The 26,588-nt window shown below is 50.5% G+C and overlaps 3 protein-coding genes and 1 long non-coding RNA gene across 10 annotated transcripts; 2 read left to right on the top strand and 2 right to left on the bottom strand.

Moving 5' to 3' along the window:
• Window positions 1-148: 148 nt before the first annotated feature.
• On the bottom strand, window positions 149-1,281 carry LOC123331636. Its single transcript, XR_006548382.2, has 2 exons — window positions 806-1,281; window positions 149-318 (listed from the first exon to the last, which is right to left on the bottom strand). It is a non-coding gene; the product is annotated as an uncharacterized LOC123331636 (long non-coding RNA).
• A 226-nt stretch (window positions 1,282-1,507) lies between these two features.
• On the top strand, window positions 1,508-15,850 carry FIS1 (fission, mitochondrial 1). Of its 2 annotated transcripts, none has more exons than XM_006045405.4 (5): window positions 1,508-1,726; window positions 13,182-13,314; window positions 14,594-14,670; window positions 15,108-15,213; window positions 15,542-15,850. In XM_006045405.4, exons 1-5 carry the CDS (start codon window positions 1,673-1,675, stop codon window positions 15,637-15,639), a joined length of 468 nt encoding a protein of 155 aa, XP_006045467.1. In that variant the 5' UTR covers window positions 1,508-1,672; the 3' UTR covers window positions 15,640-15,850. The 2 variants fall into 2 exon arrangements, with proteins under 2 accessions (XP_006045467.1, XP_006045468.1); XM_006045406.4 differs by lacking the exon at window positions 1,508-1,726 and adding an exon at window positions 12,155-12,313.
• On the bottom strand, window positions 10,131-12,054 carry LOC102416158 (dynein regulatory complex protein 8-like). Of its 2 annotated transcripts, none has more exons than XM_045164315.1 (2): window positions 11,883-12,054; window positions 10,131-11,368 (listed from the first exon to the last, which is right to left on the bottom strand). In XM_045164315.1, the coding sequence occupies exon 2, from the start codon at window positions 11,277-11,279 to the stop codon at window positions 10,731-10,733; it is 549 nt and encodes a 182-aa protein (XP_045020250.1). In that variant the 5' UTR covers window positions 11,280-11,368; window positions 11,883-12,054; the 3' UTR covers window positions 10,131-10,730. The 2 variants fall into 2 exon arrangements, with proteins under 2 accessions (XP_045020250.1, XP_045020251.1); XM_045164316.1 differs by having other exon boundaries at window positions 10,131-11,296.
• Window positions 15,851-16,408: 558 nt separating the features above from the next.
• Window positions 16,409-23,097, top strand: CLDN15 (claudin 15). Of its 5 annotated transcripts, none has more exons than XM_044936286.2 (6): window positions 16,415-16,770; window positions 16,911-18,161; window positions 21,132-21,296; window positions 22,224-22,305; window positions 22,383-22,499; window positions 22,579-23,097. In XM_044936286.2, the coding sequence occupies exons 2-6, from the start codon at window positions 17,945-17,947 to the stop codon at window positions 22,703-22,705; spliced, it is 708 nt and encodes a 235-aa protein (XP_044792221.1). In that variant the 5' UTR covers window positions 16,415-16,770; window positions 16,911-17,944; the 3' UTR covers window positions 22,706-23,097. The 5 variants fall into 5 exon arrangements, with proteins under 5 accessions (XP_025131232.1, XP_025131231.1, XP_044792221.1 ...); XM_006045398.4 differs by having other exon boundaries at window positions 16,415-17,583; window positions 17,698-18,161; XM_025275447.3 differs by having other exon boundaries at window positions 16,409-18,161; window positions 22,562-23,097.
• Window positions 23,098-26,588: the final 3,491 nt, after the last annotated feature.

Here is a 26,588-nt window from a genome sequence, read left to right as displayed (position 1 = left end):
TTTCTACATCCTATGACCAAAGTGGTAAATGGTGATGTCATTCCCAGAACAGACAAATAGGAAAATCACACCTAGATAGTTTAAGGCACATCTGTTGTTTGAAACACACACACACACACACACACACACACACACACAAAGCAAAAGATTTCTTTTTGTCTATTATTGCTGTCTAAAATTCACTCATCTGAAAGAGGCATTCCAAATAAGTGAATTAATTCGTTGTCCGAACGAAAGGCTTTATGGATAATCACCACGGTTGAGAGGTAACACTGTTGTGTTAACTACCATTGCAGCCGTCTTTTCTGCTTTAGTGGCCTGCAAGAAAAAAATCATTTCTGCATATGCTTATGAGATCTCCCTCCATCCCTTATTCCTTTTAGTCTTTGTCTGTCCCCTCACACTAATGAAACTAAGCTCGCTAGGCTCTGAAACCCGTTATAAAATGTTTATTATGTGTGCCAAGTGCTTTAAAGTCATTCTCACGTTTCCTTCTACGAGATTCACTAGGAAGGCATCAGTATTTTCACCCTGAGTTTTCGGCTGAAGAAACTTAACGAGATAAAGCAAACTGACACAGTCACAGTCTGTAGAGAAATGAGGCTCAGTTTTGTTCTCAAAGTCCAGTGAGCACTAAGCACCAGAATCACCCACAGGGCTTGTAAAACAACCGACTGCCGGGCCCCAACCCCAGATTGCTACGCAGGTGTGGAGCCGGGCTCAATAATGTGCATTTCTAAACAATTCTCAGGTGATGTCCAAGCTGCTAGTCCGGGGACCACCTTTAAGAACCACTGTTTCACACCTTTGCTCCTCAAAGTGTGTTGGAGAAGGCACAGCATCGACGTCCTCTCGGAGCTAATTAGGAACGCAGCATCTCGGGCCTCACCGTAGACCTACTGAACCAACTCTGCACTTTTAATAAGATTCCAGGTGATTCCTGGGCACGGTGTGCGCCCTCATCACATAGATGCGAGACAGACTCTAAAGGAGGCAACAGATAAATTTTCATTTACAGAGAGCGTCTCTGGCTTAAGGATTAGCAAGGAGAACCCCGCTCACCCCGAACCACAAGAGCGAGAACTGAGATTCGGGGATTCCAGGCCTCGGCACCGCCCCTTCCGCCTCTTGGTCGCACCGCGCCCCGCCTCTCCCGCGAAGATGCTCATGTTAATTGGCCAGCGGGGCCTCCGCGCCCCGCCCAGGGCTCGTCTCGGCTCCGCCTCCTTCCAGAGGGCGGAGACTGCACAGACGCAGACTGCGCGCTCTTCCCGCTCGAGTCTTCCCGGGTTCTCCGGGTCACCGAGCCCTCCTCCTAGAGCAGACCCTGGGGTCACCCTTACCTCCGGGGCCGACCGAGCCGCCACCCGGAAGTGCAGATGTCTCCGAGGTTCTTAACGTCTTTTTTTTTTTTTTTTTTTTTTAAGAATGCCTGCCGTTACTCTCTCATTCACCCCACGAACAATTCTTGGGTGTCTGCCCTTTGGCAGAGAGATAAACAAGACACGGTCCCTGTCCACATAAAGGACTGTGGGACTGGGTGATAAGAGCTGCCCCAGAGGGTAACGGCCCTGAGCCTGGCAGTTAGTTGCCGGCTACGCAGAGACTCAGGTGTTTGGTGGATGGAGAGCTCTGGTTGGAGAGCATTCCGAGTGGAAGAAAGGTGGCCGTCATGAAAACTCTCCGTGTGCAGGGCGCGTGGGTGCCTGGAGACGAAGCTGGAGAGGTAAGCAGAGGCGATCCTGAAGGGCTTTGTATGCATCATAAGAAATTTCAACCATGTCCTGAGTAGTCTAGACGGTATTTTAATCCGGAGATGTGGGGTCTCATCTGCACTTTAAAATGCAGCTGGCAGCCAGGCTGGGTTGAAAGAGGAAAACAAGTGAAGGCTGTTAAAAGAGTATGACGACAGAATGGAGGCAGTGGTGGCCTGATATTATGTATTTATTCAGTAGCTGTCTTTTCTCTTGTGCTAAGATCAACTTCCATGGGACAAGGATTTATGTCTGTTTAGTTCATTTCTCTTACCCAGCACTTAGAAGGGTGCCTGGAACACAGCAGACCCTTAAGAAATGTTTTGTTGGATGGATGAATGAATCAGTTGGGGGTTGACAGGACTTCCTGTCTAATTAAACAGTAGATGAAAGTGGGAAGTAGAGGAGACTGATCACTGAAGATTAGATCACAAATAGTGGAACCCTTGGGACTTCCTTGGTGGTCCAGTGACTAAAACTCTGCGCGCCCAGCCAGGGGGCCCAGGTTCGATCCCTGGTCAGGGAACTAGATCCTGCATACCATAACTAAGACCGGGCACAGCCAAATAAATAACAAATTGTTGTTGTTTGGTCGTTAAGTTGTGTCTGACTCTTGCGACCCTGAGGACTGCAGCACTCCAGACTTCCCTGTTTTTCACGATCTCCCGGAGTTTGCTCAAACTCATGTTCATTGAGTCGATGATGCCATCCAACCATATCATCCTCTGTCACCCCTTCCCCTCCTGCCCTCAATCCTTCCCAGCATCAGGCTCTTTTCCAGTGAGTCGGCTCTTCGCATCAGGTGGCCAAAGTATTGGAGCTTCATCATCAGTCTTTCCAATGAATATTTAGGGTTGATTTCCTTTAGGACTGACTGGTTTGATCTCCTATTAACTTTTTAAAAATAATAGTGGAATTCTGTTTGGTAGGTGTTTGCTGAGAACTTCTCCTGGGCTGACCTGACAAGATGCTGTAGGGCAGAAGTCCAAAACAGGCTCCAATTTCTGGTGTCGTCAAAGTAGGGCCTCTGCCACCAAGTATCAGTTCTAGGTTTTGGTTCCACCAGGAAGAATGTCAGTTTCTTTTCTGCCCACTCACAGGACTGAATTTGAGAAGGTCATAATTTTTGTTTTGAATATTATCAGCCTAGAATCCAGATCACTGACTTTAAGGCTGTTTGTTATTATATTGATGTAACATAATATTGATGTAACGTCATTTAATAAAACCATTCCTTGGTGATTTAGTTGTTTGTTTACCTTCAGAGATATGCAGAAATGAATATCTTCATGCCTTCTCTTTCCTTTCTTTTCTTTTTGGCTTTTGTTGAATACTTTTTCCCCCCACAGAAGTAGATTACTAGTCAAAAAATATAGCTCTTACTATATATTGACTGGTTTCTTTTCCAAAAAGTTAATCATAGCAACTGCAACAACCATTTATGCAACAATAATTAGTACAAATTGAGTATCTACTGGTAGAGGCTCTGAGCTCTGTGGGCATAAGATGAGCAAAACAGACAGACCCTGCCCTCCTGTAGCTTCCAGTCTAGTACAGGAGGGTGGCATTCATCAGCAAATCACACAAGTGTATAATTAGAAAGTAACACATCATTTCAGTTCAGTTCAGTCGCTCAGTCGTGTCCAACTCTTTGCAACCCCATGAATCGCAGCATGCCAGGCCTCCCTGTCCATCACAAACTCCCAGAGTTTACCCAAACTCATGTCCATCAAATCGGTGATGCCATCCAGCCATCTCATCCTCTGTCGTCCCCTTCTCCTCCTGCCCCCAATCCCTCTCAGCATCAAGGTCTTTTCCAATGAGTCAACTCTTCGCATGAGGTGGCCAAAGTACGGGAGTTTCAGCTTTAGCATCAGTCCTTCCAATGAACACCCAGGACTGATCTCCTTCAGGATGGACTGGTTGGATCTCCTTGCAGTCCAAGGGACCCTCAAGAGTCTTCTCCAACACCACAGTTCAAAAGTATCAATTCTTCAGTGCTCAGCTTACTTTACAGTCCAACTCTCACATCCATACATGACCACTGGAAAACCATAGCCTTGACTAGACGGACCTTTGTTGGCAAAGTAATGTCTCTGCTTTTGAATATGCTATCTAGATTGGTCATAACTTTCCTTCCAAGGAGGAAGCATCTTTTAATTTCATGACTGCAATCACCATCTGCAGTGATTTTGAGCCCCCCAAAATAAAGTCTGACACAGTTTCCCCAACTATTTCCCATGAAGTGATGGGACCAGATGCCATGATCTTCGTTTTCTAAATGTTGAGCTTTAAGCCAACTTTTTCACTCTCCACTTTCACTTTCATCAAGAGGCTTTTGAGTTCCTCTTCACTTTCTGCCATAAGGGTGGTGTCATCTGCATATCTGAGGTTATTGCTATTTCTCCCAGCAATCTTGATTCCAGCTTGTACTTCTTTCAGCCCAGCGTTTCTCATGAGCGGAAACATAAAGTAACACATCAGATCAGATCAGATCAGTCGCTCAGTCGTGTCCAACTCTTTGCAACCCCATGAATCGCAGCACGCCAGGCCTCCCTGTCCATCACCAACTCCCGGAGTTCACTCAGACTCACATCCATCGAGTCAGTGATGCCATCCAGCCATCTCATCCTCTGTCGTCCCCTTCTCCTCCTGCCCCCAATCCCTCCCAGCATCACAGTCTTTTCCAATGAGTCAACTCTTTGCATGAGGTGGCCAAAGTACTGGAGTTTCAGCTTTAGCATCATTCCTTCCAAAGAAATCCCAGGGCTGATCTCCTTCAGAATGGACTGGTTGGATCTCCTTGCAGTCCAAGGGACTCACAAGAGTCTTCTCCAACACCACAGTTCAAAAGCATCAATTTCTTCAGCGCTCAGCTTTCTTCACAGACCAACTCTCAGATCCATACATGACCACAGGAAAAACCATAGCCTTGACTAGACGGACCTTTGTTGGCAAAGTAATGTCTCTGCTTTTGAATATGCTATCTAGGTTGGTCATAACTTTCCTTCCAAGGAGGAAGCGTCTTTTAATTTCATGGCTGCAGTCACCATCTGCAGTGATTTTGGAGCCCAGAAAAATAAAGTCTGACACTGTTTCCACTTTTCCCCATCTATTTCCCATGAAGTGATGGGACCAGATGCCATGATCTTCATTTTCTGAATGCTGAGCTTTAAGCCAACTTTTTCACTCTCGTCTTTCACTTTCATCAAGAGGCTTTTTAGTTCCTCTTCACTTTGTGCCATAAGAGTGGTGTCATCTGCATATCTGAGGTTATTGCTATTTCTCCCAGCAATCTTGATTCCAGCTTGTGTTTCTTCCAGTCCAGCATTTCTCATGATGGACTCTGCATAGAAGTTAAATAAACAGGGTGACAATATACAGCCTTGACGAACTCCTTTTCCTATTTGGAACCAGTCTGTTGTTCCATGTCCAGTTCTAACTGTTGCTTCCTGACCTGCATACAGATTTCTCAAGAGGCAGATCAGGTGGTCTGGTATTCCCATCTCTTTCAGAATTTTCCACAGTTTATTGTGATCCACACAGTCAAAGGCTCTGGCATAGTCAATAAAGCAGAAATAGATGCTTTTCTGAAACTCTCTTGCTTTTTCCATGATCCAGAAGATGTTGACAATTTGATCTCTGGTTCCTCTGCCTTTTCTAAAACCAGCTTGAACATCAGGAAGTTCATGGTTCACATATTGCTGAAGCCTGGCTTGGAGAATTTTGAGCATTACTTTACTAGCGTGTGAGATGAGTGCAATTGTGTGGTAGTTTGAGCATTCTTTGGCATTGCCTTTCTTTGGGATCGGAATGAAAACTGACCTTTTCCAGTCCTGTGGCCACTGCTGAGTTTTCCAAATTTGCTGGCATATTGAGTGCAGCACTTTCACAGCATCATCTTTCAGGATTTGAAATAGCTCAACTGGAATTCCATCACCTCCACTAGCTTTGTTCGTAGTGATGCTTTCTAAGGCCCACTTGACTTCACATTCCAGGATGTCTGGCTCTAGGTCGGTGATCACACCATCGTGATTATCTGGGTCATTAAGATCTTTTTGTACAGTTCTTCTGTGTATTCTTGCCACCTCTTCTTGGTATCTTCTGCTTCTGTTAGGTCCGTACCATCTCTGTCCTTTATTGAGCTCATCTTTGCATGAAATGTTCCTTTGGTATCTCTGATTTTCTTGAACAGATCCCTAGTCTTTCCCATTCTGTTGTTTTCCTCTCTTTCTTTGCATTGATTGCTGAAGAAGGCTTTCTTATCTCTTCTTGCTATTCTTTGGAACTCTGCATTCAGATGTGTATATCTTTCCTTTTCTCCTTTGCTTTTCGCTTCTCTTCTTTTCACAGCTATTTGTAAGGCCTCCCCAGACAGCCATTTTGCTTTTTTGCATTTCTTTTCTATGGGAATGGTCTTGATCCCTGTCTCCTGTACAATGTCATGAACCTCATTCCATAGTTCATCAGGCACTCTATTTATCAGATCTAGGCCCTTAAATCTATTTCTCATTTCCACTGTATAATCATAAGGGATTTGATTTAGGTCATACCTGAATGGTCTAGTGGTTCCCCCTACTTTCTTCAATTTAAGTCTGAATTCGGTAATAAGGAGTTCATGATCTGAGCCACAGTCAGCTCCTGGTCTTGTTTTTGCTGACTGTATAGAGCTTCTCTATCTTTGGCTGCAAAGAATATAATCAGTCTGATTTCGGTGTTGACCATCTGGTGATGTCCATGTATAGAGTCTTCTCTTGTGTTGTTGGAAGAGGGTGTTTGTTATGACCAGTGCATTGTCTTGGCAAAACGCTATTAGTCTTTGCCCTGCTTCATTCCGTATTCCAAGGCCAAATTTGCCTATTACTCCAGGTGTTTCTTGACTTCCTACTTTTGCATTCCAGTCCCCTATAATGAAAAGGACATCTTTTTTGGGTGTTAGCTCTAAAAGGTCTTGTAGATCTTCATAGAACCGTTCAACGTCAGCTTCTTCAGCGTTACTGGTTGGGGCATAGACTTGGATTACTGTGATATTGAATGGTTTGCCTTGGAAACGAACAGAGATCATCCTGTCGTTTTTGAGATTGCATGCAAGTACTGCATATCGGACTCTTTTGTTGACCATGATGGCCACTCCATTTCTTCTGAGAGTGTGAACTAAAAACACAGACCACTTGCCAAGAGACAGAAGTCAGTTATGCAACAATCTCAGGGGCACTGTTGGTGGTTTGGGGGGTTTTGTTTTTAATTTTACTGTATTTTACTAAAAAAATGGGGGGATTATTGGGATTGCTTTGCCTGTTTTCATTTTGAATTAATCTGAATTGTTCCTCATTCATCTGCTGCTTAAGGGAAGTCCTCTACTGTGCAAAACAAAAACCAAAAAAATGACAAATTTACACTTAAATTTTTTAAAGATAAAAACTTGGAGCATACTTACAAAGTCATCGTATCCTTTCTGTTTATTCTTTAACTGACTCCTCGTCTCTGATGCTGAAGCAGGACTCAGGTTTAAATCCCAGCTCCTCTACTTCTAGTTCTGTGACCTTGGGGAGATGAATTAAGCTTTTCGAGTCTCAGTTTCCTCATGGATCAAACAGAACTCTTACCTTCCTGGTGTGATTTTGGACCGCAGGTCACATGTGAGCCTTCCTTTATGTGGGGGAAAAAAGAGACAATAGCAGAATGGTCTTTGGCTCTTGGAAGATGTTATTACCATACCCAAACCAATACTCATGTGGTTCACAAAAACACAGGGCTCACTAAGAAAAGAATGAGCAGGTTACAGTCTTATATTCTGAAAATGCTGGATGGGTAGTGCTCAGCCTCTCAACAGGAGCCCTCCTAATCTGGATGCCAGGGAAGGCCTTCCCTAAGGAGGAGTCTTAGAGCTTAGAACTAACGGTCAGTAGGAATTCACCAGGTCAGTCAGGGCACAAACCTATGTGTCATCCTACCCTGCTCTCTCACATCCAGTCCATCAGCAGTTCTTGCTGACCATACCTTCTGACCACATATCCTGAACTCCACTGCTGCCGCTGTAGACCAGGTCACCACTGTCTCTTGCCTGGGCTACCCCAGTAGCCACCGGAGGGATTGCTGTATGCTGAATCATTTCACTCTGCTGCTCACACCCTCCAATGCCTTCCCATCACTTGTCACATTAAGTCCACATTCCTTACCATGGTCTACAAGCCCCCCCACGATCTGCCCCTGGCTACCTCTCTGCCCTCATTTTCTAAACAACTCTTATGTGTTCCTTCCTTAAGGCTTTGGCTCTTGCCGTTTCGTCTCCCTGGAACGTTCTCCTCATTCACCTACATGGCTACTTCAGTTCCCTGTCCAGGTGTCACTTCTCCATGGTGGGCTTCTTTGAGCTCTCCTCCACCAGCATCCTCTTCTCTCATAGTCCCTTTCCCCTGCTTTTCTTGTTTTCACAGCACTTTATAAACTCCTGCCATTATTGTGTTTTTAGTTATTTACTTGTTTGATTATTTTTTCTGTTTTCCCCACTAAAATGCAAGTTCTCTGAGAACAGGAACTTTATTCAGTGCTGATCCCAAATACTTAAACAGTGCCTGGCACATAACAAGTGCTCAACACGTATTTGTTGAGTGAAATAAATCATAAATGAATGAATGAGTCATATAAGCAAAGCGGGGGGCATTTCATGGTTGGGGGAGATGTTCTAGATAGCAGGGACTGCATGTACAGAGGGCCTGTGGCCACTAGGGGTTGCAGAACTTAAAGGAGGCCTGTGGGGTTAGTGTACAGACAGGGAGAGGCAGTGAAGGAGAGATGATGCAGAACAGGAGCCAGACCAGACTACAGAGAACCTTCTGGGCTTTGCTGTAAGGTTTTGGCCTTTGTTCTAACAGCAGTGAGAAGCTATTAAAGGGTTTCAGATAAACTGAGAATTGTATTTTTATAAGGTCTCTCTGCCTACTCCAAAGTGACAATAGTTTGCATTTGGATGGTATTGAAAAAGGTCAGTTCAGTCGCTTAGTCATGTCCCACTCTTTGTGACCCCATGGACTGCAGCACGCCAGGCTTCCCTGTCCATCAGCAACTCCCAGAGCTTACTCAAACTCCTGTCCATCGAATCAGTGATGCCATCCAACGATCTCATCCTTTTTCGTCCCCTTCTCCTCCTGCTTTCAATCTTTCCCAGCATCAGGGTCTTTTCCAATGAGTCAGTTCTTCACATCAGGTGGCCAGAGTACTAGAGCTTCAGCTTCAGCATCAGTCCTTCCAATGAATATTCAGGACTGTTTTCCTTTAGGACTGACTGGTTGGATCTCCTTGTAGTCCAAGAAAATCTCGAGTTTTCTCCAACACCACAGTTCAAAAGCATCAATTCTTCAGTGCTCAGCTTTCTTTATAGTCTAACTCTCACATCCATACATGACTACTGGAAAAACCATAGCTTTGACTAGATGGACCTTTGTTGGTAAAGTAATGTCTCTGCTTTTTAATATGCTGTCTAGGTTGGTTATAGCTTTTCTTTCAAGGAGCAAACATCTTTTAATTTCATGGCTGCAGTCACCATCTGCAGTGATTTTGGAGCCCCCCCCCCCCCCCGCAAAAATAAAGTCTCTCACTGTTTCCCCATCTATTTGCCATGAAGTGATGGGACTGGATGCCATGATCTTCGTTTTCTGAATGTTGAGTTTTAAGCCAACTTTTTCACTCTCCTCTTTCACTTTCATCAGGAGGCTCTTTAGTTCTTTGCTTTCTGCCATAAGGGTGGTGTCATCTGCATACCTGAGGTTACTGATATTTCTCCCAGCAATCTTGATTCCAGCTTGTGCTTCATCCAGCCCGGCATTTCACATGATGTACTCTGCATATAAGTTAAATAAGCAGAGTGACATTATACAGCCTTGATGTACTCCTTTCCTGATTTGGAACCAGTCTGTTGTTCCATGTCCAGTTCTAACTGTTGCTTCTTGACCCTACAGGAGGCAGGTCAGGTGACTTGGTATTCCCATCTCTTTTAAGAATTTTCCACAGTTTGTTGTGATCCACACAGTCAAAGGCTTTGGCGTAGTCAATAAAGCAGAAGTAGATGTTTTTGAAAAAGATGGAGAAACGTAATTTGGAAGTAAAATGAACAGGCACTACTTCTTATCCCTATAATCCAGGGTGGATGGCTGTGCTTACTGGACCTAAGAAACAAACTTAAGATCTCTTCATTGGCACAGAATTGGGCCATGTAACACATTCTTTTTCCCCCCAAAAATAACATTTAACAAACCCTGATGGAGCTTTTGCCACGTGCCAGGCCTGTGCCAAGAGCTGCAACAGATACAAACATGGATGAGGGGTAGCAAGCCACCCAAGGAAAGTAACATCCTGATAGAAATAGTGGACTTTTGCCTTTCTTAAATTCCCTGCCTTCAAAGGAAGGTAAGTTCTACTTGCCGTTAGTGTTCAGCCCTATTTTCACTCATCTGCTTCATATTATGTACACCTTTTCACCCTCTCTGCTCACCCCAATGCCCAGCCAAACTTAGGCACTCAGTACATCTTTGAAAGAATGTAAATTTTTTTCCTTGACTATTATGGAGCCAGTTCCCTAAATTGAGGTTTCTCTTAAAGTTTACTGAGCTCATATCAACTGTCCAAGCCAAATAGAAAAGAATAACTTCCTACCTTAACTCACAAGGCTATTATGACGAAAAAAAGATTCAAGGGGCTTTGCAAATGTGAAAGGTGTGTGTTTGGATGCTAACCCCCTGCATTTGCACTGTGGTCATTACTATTATTTCCTGACAATTCAACAAATATTTCTTTTTTTTTTTTTGCTAAATAGATCTGTATTTTAAACTGTATGATCACCTTTAAAAAACAAAATATCTTCAAATAGTTGTCACAAGGAATTAATTAGCAATATGTAGGAGTTATAAGACAAAATGTGAAATTAACAAGGACAAGCAAAAATTATACTTTCAATTAGAAATGAAGTCTTTAGAGTGTTTAATTCTCATCTATCACCATCATTATTATGTAGTCCTTATAATGAATTGAATTCGATTCTGGATCAATTGCAGCAGACAACAGTTCTTCCATTTCCTCCTGAGAAAAAGGCTCACCTTCTTCAGTCATATACTTTATCAGTTCATCCTTAGAAAGAAATCCTCGTTTAGCTGGATCTAATACCTCAAAAGCTCGAAGAAGGATATCTTCCGGAATTGGTCTATATCTTCTTTCCAGTAGCACTTCAGTCATCACTGGTAGAAATTTTTCAAATCGAATGTATCCAGTGGGGGGTTCTTCCTCTACCTCTGCAATCAGATCATGTAGCTCTCCTTCACTAGGGCAGCATCCTAATGACCTGATAATTGTTCTGACCTCTCTCACATCCACTGTATTATTTGACTCATGGTCAAACACTTCAAAAGCTTCTTTGATTTTTTTGTGAAATTCTGCTACAGCTACCTCTGTGCCGTCCCTGTCTCTGTCGTCCGCCATCTTGTTGCGGCGCCGTCGCCGGGGAGAGCAACAAATATTTCTTGAACATTTCATTTTCCTTGTGCTCAGAGCTAGAGATGGACAGATAAACAAGATACAGTTTCTGCCCTCAGGGAACTTACATTCACACGTGTGCTGGAGCACTGTGGGTCAAGGTAAAGAGAATTTGAAAGTCACTACCTACGCTTCACTGCACAGAACACAGATGCCAGAGCAGCATGCAGCATTTCCCCTTTCCACGTTTTGTTGCTTCTTACTTCCAAGCGCCTTAATGCCCATGACCCCACATGAATGGCCTTTCCCCCTTGAGTACACCCAGAGGATGCTTTATTAAATAATATTTAAAATATTGGACCTTCTGTGCAAGCAGAGGCAACAGCTTTTCTTTAAATTCCCATTAATAGCATCCCCCATTAGTATGTATTCCAGTCTCTGGTTTACGGTTGACAGATCTAGTTTTCTTTGCTCTTGCATTTTAAGTCCGCCCGGGCCCTGGAAACCCTGGTACGAGTTATGATTTTCTTGCAGGCACTAAAAAATCACGTAGCCCCTAGGGTCCTAGATATCTGGGAGCAGGGAGGTGGGGGGTGGGGGACGGGAGGAAAAGAGAGGGTTAGAGTAGATCTAAAATTAAGGGATCCATGCCCCGATCCCCACCTTCTCTTTACGCTGTTTTCAGTCTGGGGGCTAACCATCAAGACACAGTCTCGTACTTTACTGAGGTAGCCTCTGTAGACGGAAGCACTTGCAGGGTACCCAGGAAGACCAACTTTAGGAGTGGCCAGGCGCCGTGCGCGGCCTGCGGGCTCTGGTGAGGTAGAGGGATCTGTCGGAGCATGCGCATCAGTGAGCCCAGCTGCGCGCCGCGGCGGCGGTAGGCGGAGGCGGGTTCGGCGGCGGCTACGGGGAGCGATTGGCTCTGCGTAGGGAAGGGCGGTTCCGCTTCCGCCGGACACCGGAAGTGACTCTCCGCTCCTGTCAATGGGCCATGGAGAAAGTGGCACTGTAGCGTCTGAGTTGTGAGACCTGCGGGGCCGGCGGCCATGGAGGCCGTGCTGAACGAGTTGGTGTCTGTGGAGGACCTGCTGGTGAGGCCCTGCTCCGAGGGAGGGAAAAGGAAGATTCGGAGGGGCGGGCCCTGAGGAGAGTCGGGTAGGGGCCAAACTCTCCTCCCAGCATCAGTTTTGCCTAGAGAAGCCGAACTACGGCTCCCGGCAGCCCCAGTAGCGTTCGGCTCTTGCCCAGAGGCTCCACTTTGCCCCAGAGCCTAATGGGAGTTGTAGTTTCCTATGCCACCACGCCTCAGACTCGGGGCCTGCAGTCTGAGGGGTGCTAGGTTCTCTCAGAAGCTCGAGGTCAGGATGCGGGCACTTGATTTTAAGTGCTCCTTCAGTGGCGGGGGAACACAGCGACCACCGTAAAGTTTCACGTATTACTCAATCCGGCACAGCGCTAAGTCCCTTGTAGGGGATGTCTCAATCGTTGTAGCTCTAGGCAGGTTTGTTACGGTTTTTTCCTTCAGATAAGATAGGGTCCAGACGAGGCAGGGCGGGGCTGAGAGAAGCAGTCTCCGACGAGGGGCCGCGTGGGCTGGACTGTTGTTGAGCTGTTCTGACAGCCTGTTTACTGTTCAGGCCAGCCTCCCGGGGTCAGCTGCTCCGGGAGCGGTGCCTGGGGCCGCCACCAGGTGGCATCTCCACTCGGCACCACTAGGGGGAGGGAAGCAGAGAGGGGAGGTGCAAGGAGACAAAGGAGACGACCCGGCACTAAGAAGCAGAATGCCTGGGTCCCAGAGATGAAGATTGCAGGACCTGGGGTACCCCATGCTTGGGTACCCCAAGACCCGAACGGGGGTGTGTGGCAAAGGAGAAGATGGGTAACAGGGACACCCAGGTCCTGCTAGAGTTCATCTTGCCCCCTTCACTTCTAAATGACTCCTCTCCTCTCCTGTGGCAGAAATTTGAAAGGAAATTTAAGTCTGAGAAGGCAGCAGGCTCGGTGTCCAAGAGCACGCAGTTTGAATATGCCTGGTGCCTGGTGCGAAGCAAGTACAACGACGACATCCGTAAAGGCCTTGGTCTGCTGGAGGGTGAGGTGCTAGGCTGACTCCCCAAACGCCCCTTCCCAACTTGCCATCGTCATCCTCTGCCACCATTGGCCTGGTTTGCTCCCTCCATCTCCAGTGTGGGGATCGTTTTTCAACATGGGATCTCAGAGTACAGTTATCTTCCAGTAAACTCACTGCAGGAAAGGCTATACTTAGTCTGACTTCTCCCAGTGTGCTTTTGGCTACTTGCTACCTCATTGGTGTTTTGCCAGACAGTCATAGCATGTCAGTCCCCGCGGGACTTTGGTGATCTGGTCGTCTAGACAGAAGGAAAGTGACTGGTCTCAGGTCAGACAGTTGGTTAATTAATGGCTGAATTGGGACCAGAAGCTCCTATCTTCATGTGTCCCAGTCATGTTGTCTGCCCCCACACCTCACCATGTTGCTTATTTAGCAGCTATTGTTGAAAACCTTTGGGGGGAGTCATGTAGAAGTCCAGAAGACCATCCTCAAAACCTGTGAGCAGATGGTGTTTTTTTGATCAGAATCCTGTTTCCTGTTAACTTTGGATAGGTCACCATTTGTCAGAGGCCACAATACTTGACCTTTAAATTTCTCTGTACCCCTTTTCTCTTGGTCAAGTAATGGTGTATAAACAATCACTGTACTAGCCAAAGATACCTATTGTAAATCCATAAAAGTAAGAATCTTCCTGAATGCAAACCATCTCAGCCTCCGTTTGTGTATTTCTCAGGTTTCCTGAGAAGTAGGACACAGCTGGAGAAGTGGTCTCTAAACATTGCCAGTCTAGTTGAGGAGACAGACAGATGCTTGGGAAGCTGTATAAACACCTGCCAACTTAGCAACAAATTCTAGTGCACAGAGTACAGCTGAACACCTAACCCTATGGGAAGTCACTGAACTTAGAAAGTTAGGTGGGATCTTTCAGGGACGGGTAGTTGAAGGCAAGTTTGGAGCTGTTTTTTTAAAAAGAAAAGGTGTGAAAACTTATTTTGAACACTAGTCTGGGCAACAAGCAACTGGAATAGAGATGCCTTTGGCTTGTCCAGTGCCCTGATTTGCTTTTAGTTCACTTGGATGAACCAGAGTTGACTGGAGTGTTGATATGGGGGCTGCATACACCTCAGTGTTGGCTGGGGTTCATGCTGCCCCACGGTTCTGGCTAGGAAGCCTGGAGTGACTGGAGCTGAAGTGGAGGCTCAGGACAGTGAATTTAGGGAGTGGAGGGGGTGTCTGGGACACGGGCACTAAGAAGGAAGAGAAGGGGTTTTTACCCTTTTCCTTCCTCCCGACTCCCCAGAGCTGCTGCCCAAAGGGAGCAAAGAGGAGCAGCGGGATTACGTCTTCTACCTGGCCGTGGGGAACTACCGGCTCAAGGTAAAGCAGAGCACTTCCTTCCACCCCCTCCCACCTGGATGGCCAAGCACCTGCTCATCTCTCTCCTCCAGGGTAGAGCCCAGGCCAAAGAGGGTAGTAGGCAGGGGCTGGTGTTGGGTACAGAGGTGCAAGGTGAAAGCAGGCCAGGACACTAAGGGAAGGCGAGAGACAGAGGATCTGGGTGCCTAGGGTGTGGGGAGCAAAGTGATGTCAGCACTGGGGTGCAGCCCCAAGCCTTGGGCTGTTATCTCCTTCAGCTTATCACCCCCACACAGTTGGGGTGGTTTGTGGACTCTACTCCTCTGGGTGGGGCTGGAGCAAGGGAGGGGGTGGAGGGAGAGGGAGGAGTCCCAGGGCCAGTGGAGAGAAGGCCCCTCTGATGGGCAGGCGGAGGGATGGAATTCTGAGGGGGGGTGTGTTGTTTTCCCTGAGTGCAGGAATATGAAAAGGCCCTGAAGTATGTGCGAGGGCTGCTGCAGACAGAGCCGCAGAACAACCAGGCCAAAGAACTGGAACGGCTCATTGACAAGGCCATGAAGAAAGGTGAAGGCCGTCCTCTCTGCCCCTCTGCCTCCCTCCACTCCCTGCCCTCATGTTTCCTTGGCCCCCTGCATCCCCGGGTCCCTCTCCGCTCTGTTAACTTCTCTTCTGTCCCCCTTGCCTGGGCCCTCTGGTCTCTCTTCAGATGGTGCCCTCCAGGCAGTTCCTCCTCAAACCCTCTTCTTTCCCCGGCCCTCAGGGCCCCTCACACCAGGACTCCAGGGAGAGAGGCACGTCTTCTGCTAAGGAGCAGCAGGCTGTGAGGTGGTAGCCCAGGTTGCCGCAGGGACTGGGTTTGGCCTCGTGACAGTCTCCCTTTTCCTCTCCCCAGATGGACTAGTGGGCATGGCCATCGTTGGAGGCATGGCCCTGGGCGTGGCGGGACTGGCTGGACTCATCGGACTTGCTGTGTCCAAGTCCAAATCCTGAAGGAGACGGCATCCCTGCGTCTGTGCAGGGACACGTGGGAGCCCGTGGAGGACACTGGAAGAGCGGCCCACCCCCCGGCCATCCCTTTCTTCTCCTGCACCCATCCCTGTCCTGTGTGGCCGTCACCCTCCTCTCCCCTGAGACCTGTCACCTATCCCCAAATCATGTGCTTGGAGATGAGTGTAAATAAAACTGGACTTGGGCTTGGGAACCTCTTGTGTCCATGTTGAGAAAGGGGTGGGTTTGGTTGGGCCCAGGAGGTCAGAAAATGGAATATATGACTAAGCTTATGGGGGTCACACGTGGGCCCTTCCTGTTCTGCACCCTCCTACTCCTACCCCGGAGGCTGCTGTGGGGTTCTCCTTTGTCCACCAAGCTGCCCAGACCCCACACCCTTCCTTCCTTTCCCCACCACTAGCCATGTCCTTGAGCAGTGGCAGGCCAGCATAGGGACGTGGCCTTTGCATGGCCTTAGAATCCTGACAAAAAACAGTGACCAGAGGCGGGAAGGGCAGAGCTGAAGGGACAGGCGAGACTGATGTCTCCTCTGACCCACTCAGCTGCCTCTCAGCATGGAGTTTTCCACACCAGGGAGGCCCCACTCAGCTTCCTCCAAAACCTCCGCCCTTCCCTCCCTTTGTCCTGCGTCCTCCCCTTCCTCCTCCCTGTCCCTCTCCTTAAGGGGTGGGGGTGGGGGGCTGCCGGGGGCGGGGTGGGGGGGAGGAAATGGGCATTTGGCATGGAGTTGGCAGAGGTCATGGAAGAGGTCAGGAACCCGGGACATCCCAGTTGCAGAGGAAGGTCAGGACCCAGTCTCCACCCAGCCCACTTGGCCTCACACCCGTCACCCTGTGCCAGGCTCAGCCTTGGCCTGTCTTGCTTCACTTCATACCTCTCATTCCTTATCCCCGCTGGGGGGACAGGGGAGGAGGCACCTGTGGGCAGCATGGAGGAGCCTGGCACAGGGAGGAGGATGGGGATTGCATCTCAGCACAGTGATGTCCCGTGTGACTGCCTGGGTGTAGAATGGGCCCCTTGGAACTGAGCCCCAGCCACCCCCGCCAGAAGAGAACCGGAGCTGTCCCAGCTGTGGCCTCGGGGTGGGAAATGAGACCATCTCTGCCAGGACAGGTGCTCAGCGTTGGCTTGGGGTGGGGACCCGGAGGTTTCTAATCTGTCATAATTAGTAGAGCCGGTGACGGTTCTGATAACTCTGAGCTGCTTAGATTATCAGAGGATCATGTCCTGGGCTTGTGATTTATCCCACTTAGGGCCCCTTTGGCAGCAAGATCAAGCTTTTTGCTGAGAGTCAAAGATCAACCCAATAAGGGGAGAAATTCAAGTTCAGGAAGTTGGAAGTTTGGACGAGAACAATCCCTGGTTGCCTCAACCTGGGCCTTGGACACCAAGGGCATTCACCAGGTACTGAGCAGTTCATACTTGCAAGGAGCTTTGATCTGTGGTCACAATTCTTAACAGAACCTACGAAATGAGGAGTAATAGTTCTAGTTCATGGAAGCAGAAACAAGCTCAAGGGGCTCCGACTTCATGCCCGTGTCGCTTTGGTAAAGGATAGGACCTGGTTTGAATCCCGGTTGGTTGGATTCCAGAGCCATGGGTTCCCCCAGATTTCCCATTCCCTCATTCAACCTTACTCTTCCTTGGAGACTCAACCCCGAGGTCTTTGCGTTTCTTGAGCTGTTCTCACCAGCATTCAGGGAGGGTGGCTCAGCTGCCTTGATCCTTCCCCACCGAAAGGTGCAGGGGACCTCTCTGTGTTCAGTCTCGGTCTCTTGCCTCTCAGCCGCTCCCTCTTTCCTTGCCCCTCTTACTCCATTCTTTGGCCCCCGATGAAAGCTGAGTCAGAAGCCGACGCTTCCCCTTGGCTCCCAGTGCCTCCCATGGGAGCCCCTCCTTGGCGGCGTGTCCGTTAGTCACTCCCGGGTAAGTCCTCTCCCCCCACCCTCGAGGGGCGGGGAGCCCAGGGCAGCCCAGAGGCCAGGGGGGAGGGGGTGGACTTTTGGCCCGTTTCGTTTATTCCCTCCATCTCGTCAACAGCTGCCGTGCGCGCTTGGCTCATTCCTCTGACGGACCTGCGGGGAAGCGAAGAGACCAGGGGAGAGGGCAGGAGACAAACCAGAGCCGGACCTGGGCCACGGAAGAGGCCGAGGCTGCAGCCTGCCTCCCTGTCTTTCCCTAGCCTGCCTGAACCACCCTCCTTGGCCAAAGCCCCCTCAGATCCCCCGGGGCCCAGCCCCTCCCCCTCTCTGGGGCCGCGGGCTCCCCTTGGGGCCTGTGTCCCACCATGCCGGTGGCTGTGGAGATCTTCGGCTTCTTCCTCACAGCCGTGGGGCTGCTGATGCTGGGGGTGACTCTGGCACACAGCAGCTGGCGAGTGTCCACCGTGCATGGGAATGTCATCACCACCAACACCATCTTCGAGAACCTCTGGTACAGCTGTGCCACCGACTCCATGGGAGTCCACAACTGCTGGGAGTTCCCGTCCATGCTGGCCCTCTCCGGTACGGGCTGGGGAGAGCCGAAGGGAGCAGAGGGAGGTGGGAGGCTGGAGAGACCCCAGGGAGGGTGGGCGCTGCCTGTGGTCGGACCTTGGGCGCCATATAGCCAAGGGAAGCCAGATGCAGTGAGGAGACCTGCTTCTTGCAGCCAGGAGTGCTGGGGGCATCTCTCTGTCTGGAACTGCGGTAGAGGCCGTGCCACATGCGGCCCCCTGCTCTAGCATGACCCTCTGTCTTTGTGGCTACAAGTGCGGGCACCGGGTCTCGAGTGCCGGCCCCAGCACCTGCCGTGGACCTGCTCCGTGCCTCAGGCCTGATAAAAGGAGCTTCATTTGACCCATCTGTTAAGACTTGGGTCAGAATAGCACTGGTTCACTGGGTGGTCATGAGGATCATGTGAGATGAAATGTGCAGAAAATGTTAACGTGAGGTTGGCATCTATGTTCACTCAATCAAATCCAGCACTTTAGTTTTGGGGTGAGAGTGCTGGGGCTCGTGGGGTGAAGAGGAAACCCCATCTGGGATTCCTGGGGGTTGAGATACTTAGAAGTCTCAATATCTGCACCAGGCTTGCACTGGGGCATTGGTCTCACTGCCACGGCGAGCTCTAGAAGGCTGTTTTAAATGGAGTCCTCTTGCCCGTCTCAGTACCCACTGTAGTCAGGGCTGTGTGTGCATATGTGTTTGGGGTTGTTAGTGGGCTGGAGCCTACAGCTCTTTTGGCCCCAAAAGGTCCTCCCTGGTGGCTGGAGCTCACGTTGTGAGCAGTACCCATCACTCCCCCACCTAGGGAGTCCTTTAGTCGGCCCCTCACCAGGCCATGAGGGGATGACCAGGAACCCAGTGCCCTGCAGCTCCCGCGCCCTCACTGGGGTTGCTGGAGCCATCGTGCCCTTCCAGGTCCCCCAGCTGCAGCGGCCAGGTGGCAGGGGAAGGAGCTGAGGCCAGCATGCCAGGAAACTGCCTCCCCAAGTATCAGAGATGCTATGAGCCGCTAGGGAGTCTGGGTGGGTCTCCCCTGCCCCTACTATTTGCAGGGTCTCCTGAGGCAGCTACAGGGGCTTCATGCTCTCATCCCATCCAGGACACACACCCCCTCCCCCCCCAAAACAAAACAAAACAAAACAAAACTTCTATGAAAGCTGAGTATAATCTGGGTCAGACACCAGGATCGGACACCAGAATGGTGGGTGGGGAGGAGGGACATTGGCTGCAGCCGCTCAGCAGTGTGGTGTGAGGAGGGGCCCCACTGGGACTGCTGCTAGAAACCTCTCATGAGTGTGCACAGACGACAATGAAAGACGGAGATGCAAGGGTGAGCGAGCCAAGCGGGGAGGGCAGAGAGCACTCAGCTGTCCAGGGATCAGGTTGAGGTTCCAGGCATCATTAGTGCTTCACGCGCACCATTTCAGTGCTGTTTACAGCCCCGCCACTGGCAGCATTAATGACCTCATCTTCCAGAAGCAGGAAAACTGCATGGTGACCTGCCCTGAGCCACCCAGGTGGCTGGGGGTCTGGAATTCAGAGCCAGCTGATACTTCGTTCCCAGGCTGGTTCTGGTCCTGGGAGGGGTCCTGTCACTTATTCATGCTGCAGCCACGCAGCTGCTTATGGGCCCTTCAATAATGTCTCCTTATCTACAAGAGCTCCCTGGGGATCAGGAGCTGGTCTGCCCAGGTTGGGGATGGGTGGGTGGGTGGATGGATAAGTAGGGGGAGAGGCTGGGGGAACTCCAGAGGAAATGACGGGGAAGGAGAAAATGCTCCCAGGGAACTTTGCCCCTCCTCCCTGCCCCCCAACCCTGGGCCACTTCACATCTTCCTGGCAGGGGCCCAGCCTTTCCCCTTCAACACGGGTGGCACTGCCCCACCCAGGGAAGGGGTGCAAGGTCCTTGGGAGTGCTTGGCAACTGTTGAAGACCTAGGAGGAGGAAGGGGGCCCAGAAAGGGAGCAGCTGTTTCCTTCAGCTCTGAGGAAGGAGCATATGAGCTAGATTTGCCTCACACCCCTCCTAGGCCCAGGTATCCCACCTTCCAGATTAGAAGCTGCCACTGCTGCCCCCTATCGGTCACTCCAGGAAGAGGCTCGGTTCAGGATGTCAGGCACTGTGCTGGACATTAAATGGGACCTCCCAGATGTGAGCCAGGGGAGGGGTGCTCACAGAGTGTAGTGTCTGTAACACCCAGCAGAGCATGCTATGCTAAGTCACTTCAGTCGTTTCCGACTCTGTGCGACCCCATAGACGGCAGCCCACCAGGCTCCCCCGTCCCTGGGATTCTCCAGGCAAGAACACTGGAGTGGGCTGCCATTTCCTTCTCCAATGCATGAAAGTGAAAAGTGAAAGTGAAGTCACTCAGTCGTGTCCTACTCTTAGCGACCCAATGGTGGTTCTCAACTAGTGGTAGTTTTTTGACAACGTCTAGAGATTTTGATTGTCCTGTCTAGGGGGACTGCTATTGACGTCTAGTGGGCAAGAGGGCAAGGATGCTGCTGAATACCCTACGATGCAGGGACTTCCCTGGTGGTCCAATGGTTGAGGTTCCGTGCTTCCACCACAGAGGGTCGCCAGGTTCGATCCCTGGTTGGGGAACAAAGATCCTACATGCCAAGTAGTGTGGCCAAAAATTAAAAAAAAAAAAAAAAATCCTGCAAAAAGAGTATCACCCCAGGACAAAGCATTATTAGCCAAAGTGTCTAAGTGGCGCTGAGCAGAAGCCTTGTAACAGAGGCAGAGGCGAAGTGCACCTGGAGGGTCGAGGGGTGTGGAGGTGAGCTCCTGGGAAGGAGGGGGAGTGACCCCTCAGGCTGACCCCTGAGACTGATGGGGCCCGAAGGGGAAGGAGAGGACTTGAGGGCTTCTAGGGACTGAGACCTGAGCAGGTTACATTAGGGGCTAACTCTGTCACAGGCTAGAGAGCAGGTGGAGGGGAAAGGGCCGGCTCTGGGACCCATGGCTGCGCCCCACCTCCCCAGGGTACATCCAGGCCTGCCGGGCGCTCATGATCACCGCCATCCTCCTGGGCTTCCTGGGCCTCTTCCTAGGCATGGTGGGACTGCGCTGCACGAACATTGGGGGCCTGGAGCTCTCCAGAAAAACCAAGCTGGCGGCCACTGCAGGAGCCCTACACATCCTGGCTGGTAATCGGGGGAAGTCATGGGTGGACCCTGCGCTGCAGTGGGAGGGGATGGTACTGCAGTGGGGGTGGGGTGGGCAACCCAGACCCCAGGGTTGCCTCACCTTCCCCTTTGCATTGACACCTGACCCCTCTCCCTGCTCACCCACCCTCACCCATACTCGCCAAATCCCTTGGTTACAAATCAGTCCATCAGCAATGTTTCTTGAGCCTGCACTAGGAGCCAGGCATGAGCAAGGTGTGGGAGGGAATCCAAAGGTGAGAGTTTCTGCCCTCCAGAGCTTACAGTCTGGCTGGGAAGATCAGAGCTAGGACGTGCACGAACACACACACACACACACTGTGCACAATAACAGTACCACAAGACTTGCCATCCCTTTTCAATTTGCAAAACGTATCTGTGCACATCCCCTCACAACACGCCTGTGAGATAGGGCAGGTCTTGTCCTGTTCTCCAGATGTGGACATAGGCTCAGAGAAGCCAGGTGGCTTACTGGAAGACACAGCCCCAGGGGGCGGCCAGGCTGGACCAGTAGTCCAGGGGCCTGGCTGGCTTTCATGCACTGAGCCGTAAGACCCAGGAAAGGGGTGTCAGCACAGGCAGGGCTGATCAGGGAAGACTGCTTGGGCTTTTGAAGATGGGTAGGAGCTAGAGCAGATTCCTAGTGCGGAAACTGTGGTCCAGGCACTAGAGGTAGGAGGGACAGGGCAGGTGTGGGATAAACAGGGAAGAGGGGCTGAGGAATAGAGTGGGATACTAGACAAGAAAGATGGGCTGCAGTGTGTCCTGGGTGCTGGATGGAGCAGCCTGCGGCGAGAGGAAATAAAAGGGATCCGATGAAGCTTGCTCTTGGACTTGATGCCCATGTCCTTTTTCTGGGCCGCCCCTTCCTCCGCCAGGCCTAGCTAGGTTCTCCGGTTCCTCCCCCAGGTATCTGCGGGATGGTGGCCGTCTCCTGGTACGCCTTCAACATCACCAGGGACTTCTTCGACCCCTTGTACGCCGGAACCAAGTGAGTGTGGGGGACAGCGGGTGGGTCTCAGTGCGACTCCTGAGCTAGCTCCGCCTGATCATCGTCCTCGTCCCCAGGTACGAGCTGGGCCCTGCCCTCTACTTGGGCTGGAGCGCCTGCCTGCTTGCCATCCTGGGCGGCATCTGCCTCTTCTCCAACTGCTGCTGCTCTCGGGACCGGGACCCCGCCACCGGGTAAGGGAGGGCGCGCCGCGGGGGCGGAGTGCAGGGCGAGGGCCGCACCTCCCTATGACCAGGTTCTCTCCTCCGCCAGCGTCCAGCTTCCCTATAAGGCCCCCGTGATACCGGCCGCCAGCCTCACTGCCCGCCTGCCCGCCGCAGCGTCGGATGAAGAGGGCGACGGCAGCTTTGGCAAGTACGGGAAGAACGCTTACGTGTAGACAGCCGGGCCTGTGGACCCATTCCCTTTCCACTGCCCCCAGTGGAGAGGGATCCCTGGAATACCGGGGCTGCGGGCGCGGGCCCCTGCTCCAGGTTATCAAATTCAGGGCCAAGCCACGCTTCAGGCTCCGCCCCCTGCCCGGAAGCCACACCCAGCTCTGGCCTCAGGCCCTGCCTTCTCATGGGAGCTCCGCCCTGGCTACGCCTCTTTCCTCTGGTTCTCCAGATCCTCTGCGGCCAACAATCGGCCTCCTGAGAACTCATCTCTGGCCTCTGAGGCTGGGCTCTCTTAACCTTCTGAGTCTAGGTTCCGGGCCGTTAAGCGGGTGGAGGCGTCCCCGAGTGTTTGCAGTCTGTATAAATTCATGCATAAATAAACTTGTGAACTGTTCTGGGGTTGAAGGTGTCATGAGGCAGTTGACCCAGCAAGGGGTGGCTGAGGCGGCATCCAGGGTCACTTCAGTTCCTGGACCCCAGGCTGTCACCTGTCCACTGCCTTTGGACTGCCCCATCTGGCAAAGGAGGAAAGGAGTTGCAAGTAGTTTGTAGAGTGTGGCATTCTCACAACTACTGATAAGGCCCAATAAGCAGCAGATAAGGACCGGAATAGCAGATACCCTCTGGCCAGACTGATAACAAGTCAATCCTTTTACTCTGGACCTTTCTCACAGCTGTATGAGGAGATGATTGGTCTAGAGTTTCTTTACCTGGACCTGAGAGTGGATATCAGAAGTTGACAAGCCCTTTGAAATGGTGTCAAGTCAGCCAGGCCTGGAGCAAGTACATTTTTCTGGGGATGGTTCAATAACTTCCAGAAAAGGCACTGGAGGTCTGTTCAGAGGCCTGTGTATTGGTGGTGTGTGTGTGTGTGTGAGGCTGAACGGTATCCAGCTCAGACATGGCTACAGTGCCGTGGGCATGCTTGGCACAGGCCCGTCCAGCACTGAGCAGAGCCAGTACACACTTAGGGCAGGAAACTGAGGCTGAGGGAAAGAAGCCTGGCATCCAGTGTTAGGAACAGAGAGCAGGGTCTGCCCTGGCACCCATCCCATCGTGCTCCATACAGCAACGAGTCCCTTGGAGGCGTGGCACTTGACCTTCCTTTGATCCCACCTGCTCACCTGCACTGACTTTCTCCTGGGATGTAGAGCCCTCCCACACCTGCATTCTAACTGGGCCCTCTCCTGAGCTTCAGAAGTCGTGCAGCCCTCGAGTGTTGTCACCAGGCTGGGTGAATTCATCACTTTCCCCCAAAATCAGTTTCTGCCAGGCCAAACTCTTGAGTCTCACAGATTGACCACCTCAGTCCTCTCTGGCTGCTCCCTTCACTTCCTCTTCACCACCTCCCCTCAGCTGGCAGCCAAATCCTATCAATTCTCCATAGAGCTTTCCACTTCCACCTAGTTCTCCCCCTTGTCCCGCCTGGTGTTGGGTCCAGCCCTCATCCCCAGACTAATGTTAGAGAACCCCCCTAAGTGAGCTTTGTGACCCAGTTCCCATTTCTCCCTATTCATCATCCTGCCCTGGCAGCACCCTAGTGCCGCAGGAAAAAAAGACAATTACACCTTGGCACGCTGCCTGGCCCTAGCCCAACTGTTTAAAAAAAATTACTTTGGCTGCATCGGGTCTTAGTTGCCACACTCCACACTCGTGGGCTCTTTATTGCAGCAAGTTGGGTTCTCTCCAGTTGTGGTACACCACCTTAATTGCCCTTCAGCATGTGGGATGTTAGTTCCCCGACCAGGGATTGAACCTTCGTCCCCAGCATTGGCAGGCAGATTATTAACCTCTGACCCACCAGGTAAGTCCCTAGCTTGCCTTTCTATCCCCATTTCTTACTATTCCTCCATACATCCGTGGTCTCCCAGCAAGCTGGACTGCTCACATGGATACACACATTCGAATCAGGGCTTCCTACTGGGCTGCACCCAGAACACATGCTTTCCGTGCTATTCCCTACATAAAGGGTTCCCTGGCCTATCCCTGCCCCTTCCCCCCAACACTCGGCTTTCATACCATTTGTGGCTGTCCCCAGGCCAAGTCCAAAGTCCATGTGGAAGGGACTGTACAGAAACATAGACACTGGGAAGCGGGTTTCACGCAGGCCCTCAGTGTAACAACCTACAGGACAGGCCCTGGGCCATGTGATGCTGACCTGCCTCTTCTCACCCCTTACCCCTTTCAGGAAAACCAACCTGAGCCAAGTTTCACATTCAAGCCTTGACTGCGTGCCTTCATATGACCATGGGGTTAAGTTTTGGTTTCTTTGTCCATCAAGCAGGGTCACATGGCTATAAAGGACTATTGAACTACTTTTTAACCCTTTTTAACATTATTTTCTTCTTTGCTAGAAGCTACAGAAGCAAGATCTGTTGAGTTCCCTGCCCTCAGAGAACTCACAGGCTGGGAGCAGACAGAAATGCAGACAGCTAGTTACCATGTAATGGGCAAGGTGCTACGGCTGCTTATTCCAAGAAGCCTCTGATTTCTGAGGAACTGGCTACAAAAAAACTCAACAACAAACTGCTTAGGTCTTGGGCAATGAAGTCAATAGCTGAGCACTCACGGAATACCAGGCACTGCACCTGGTACAGTCTCTAGTTTTTTGGGAGTCTCTGATTTTTGGGAGGTGGCTGTAACAGAGTTGGAGAGGCAAAGTGATCTGTCCAACCTTGTAAGCAGCACTAATAATTAGTAGTACAGCGCAGTGAAAGTGTTAGTCGCTCAGTTGTGTTCAACCATTTGTGGCCCCATGGACTGTGGCCCACCAGGCTCTCTGTCCCAGGGGATTTCCCAGGCAAGACTACTGGCACGGGTAGCTGTTTCCTTCTCCAGGGGATCTTTCTGACCAGGGATCACCCACATTTCAGGCACATTCTTTACCATCTGAGCCACCAGGGATTTCCCAAAGACCCAGGTGTTTCCCAAGCTGGGGACCAAGTCTCCACTAGTACATAGGAAGCTGGCAAAAACTGCTCAAGATTTTCCTTGAGGAATTATAGTTTTAAATGAGGGTCTGGAGATCCTTCCTAGAAAAGATCAATAAATGACTTGTAGAACCAGTCAACATGAGGAGGCCCCTGGGATCCTATCAAGGCCAGCAGAGAAAGACTGAGTGTGTCAGAGTAGACAAATCTTATACCACGCGGAACAAAATATCAGTACACTTAGGAAATAAACCAAGGAGACTGTGCCGACTCAGCAGCAATCCAACAGGAAATCCGAAGCAGGTGATCACAGTGAAGCACAGGAGGTGTTCCTCAGCCAAGAAATAGTCTTGTCTTTTTTTTTTGGTCACACCGTGCAGCTTGTGGGATCTTAGTTCCCTAACCAGGGATCAAACCTGGGGCCCAGCAGAGTGAAAGTGCCGAGCCCTAACCACTGGATCACCAGGAAATTCCCTCTATTTTCTTTCTTGAGTGCACTTCTTGGAGGAGAGGAAAATAGAAAGGTTAGGATCCAGGGAGGTTTCCCTGGATGAGAGCAAGATAATTAATCTAGACCAAAGAGTCAGCAGCCAGTAGACTGAATTCCTGATGTCCCAGTTACTATTGCTATCCAACCAACCATCCCAAGGCTCAAAGGCATAAACCGTTTTACTATACACATGGATCCTGTAGGTCAGGAATTTAGAGCAGAGATGGCCAGTGTCTGCTCCAAGATGTTGAGGACACAGCTAGGAAGACTCAAATGGGTGAGGGTGACTTGATGTCTGGGGTTTGGAATCATCAGGAAGCAGCTTCACTCCTATGATGGAAGCCTGGGCTGGGAAGGCTTGAAGGCTTGCTCACCTGGACCTGTCAACGGGAGGACCTGCACACAGGGGGCTTCCTCACAGCATGGTGGCTTCAGGACGGCTGGATTTCTTACAAAGCAGCCGAG

This window comes from Bubalus bubalis, chromosome 24 (genome assembly GCF_019923935.1).
Source record: "Bubalus bubalis isolate 160015118507 breed Murrah chromosome 24, NDDB_SH_1, whole genome shotgun sequence".
NCBI lineage: Eukaryota > Metazoa > Chordata > Mammalia > Artiodactyla > Bovidae > Bubalus > Bubalus bubalis.
Note: the sequence above shows the minus strand (reverse complement) of the source record. Positions and strands in the feature narration are given on the sequence as shown.

Excerpts from the sequence above, each read along its gene's own strand:
- FIS1 (XM_006045405.4), top strand. The coding sequence starts at position 1,673 with ATGAAAACTCTCCGTGTGCAGGGCGCGTGGGTGCCTGGAGACGAAGCT. Across the intron at positions 13,315-14,593 it reads AGGCCTTGGTCTGCTGGAGG|AGCTGCTGCCCAAAGGGAGC; the intron begins GTGAGGTGCTAG and ends CCGACTCCCCAG. Across the intron at positions 15,214-15,541 it reads TGACAAGGCCATGAAGAAAG|ATGGACTAGTGGGCATGGCC; the intron begins GTGAAGGCCGTC and ends TCCTCTCCCCAG.
- LOC102416158 (XM_045164315.1), bottom strand. The coding sequence starts at position 11,279 with ATGAAATGTTCAAGAAATATTTGTTGCTCTCCCCGGCGACGGCGCCGC.
- CLDN15 (XM_044936286.2), top strand. The coding sequence starts at position 17,945 with ATGCCGGTGGCTGTGGAGATCTTCGGCTTCTTCCTCACAGCCGTGGGG. Across the intron at positions 18,162-21,131 it reads GTCCATGCTGGCCCTCTCCG|GGTACATCCAGGCCTGCCGG; the intron begins GTACGGGCTGGG and ends CCACCTCCCCAG. Across the intron at positions 22,306-22,382 it reads CCCTTGTACGCCGGAACCAA|GTACGAGCTGGGCCCTGCCC; the intron begins GTGAGTGTGGGG and ends CCTCGTCCCCAG.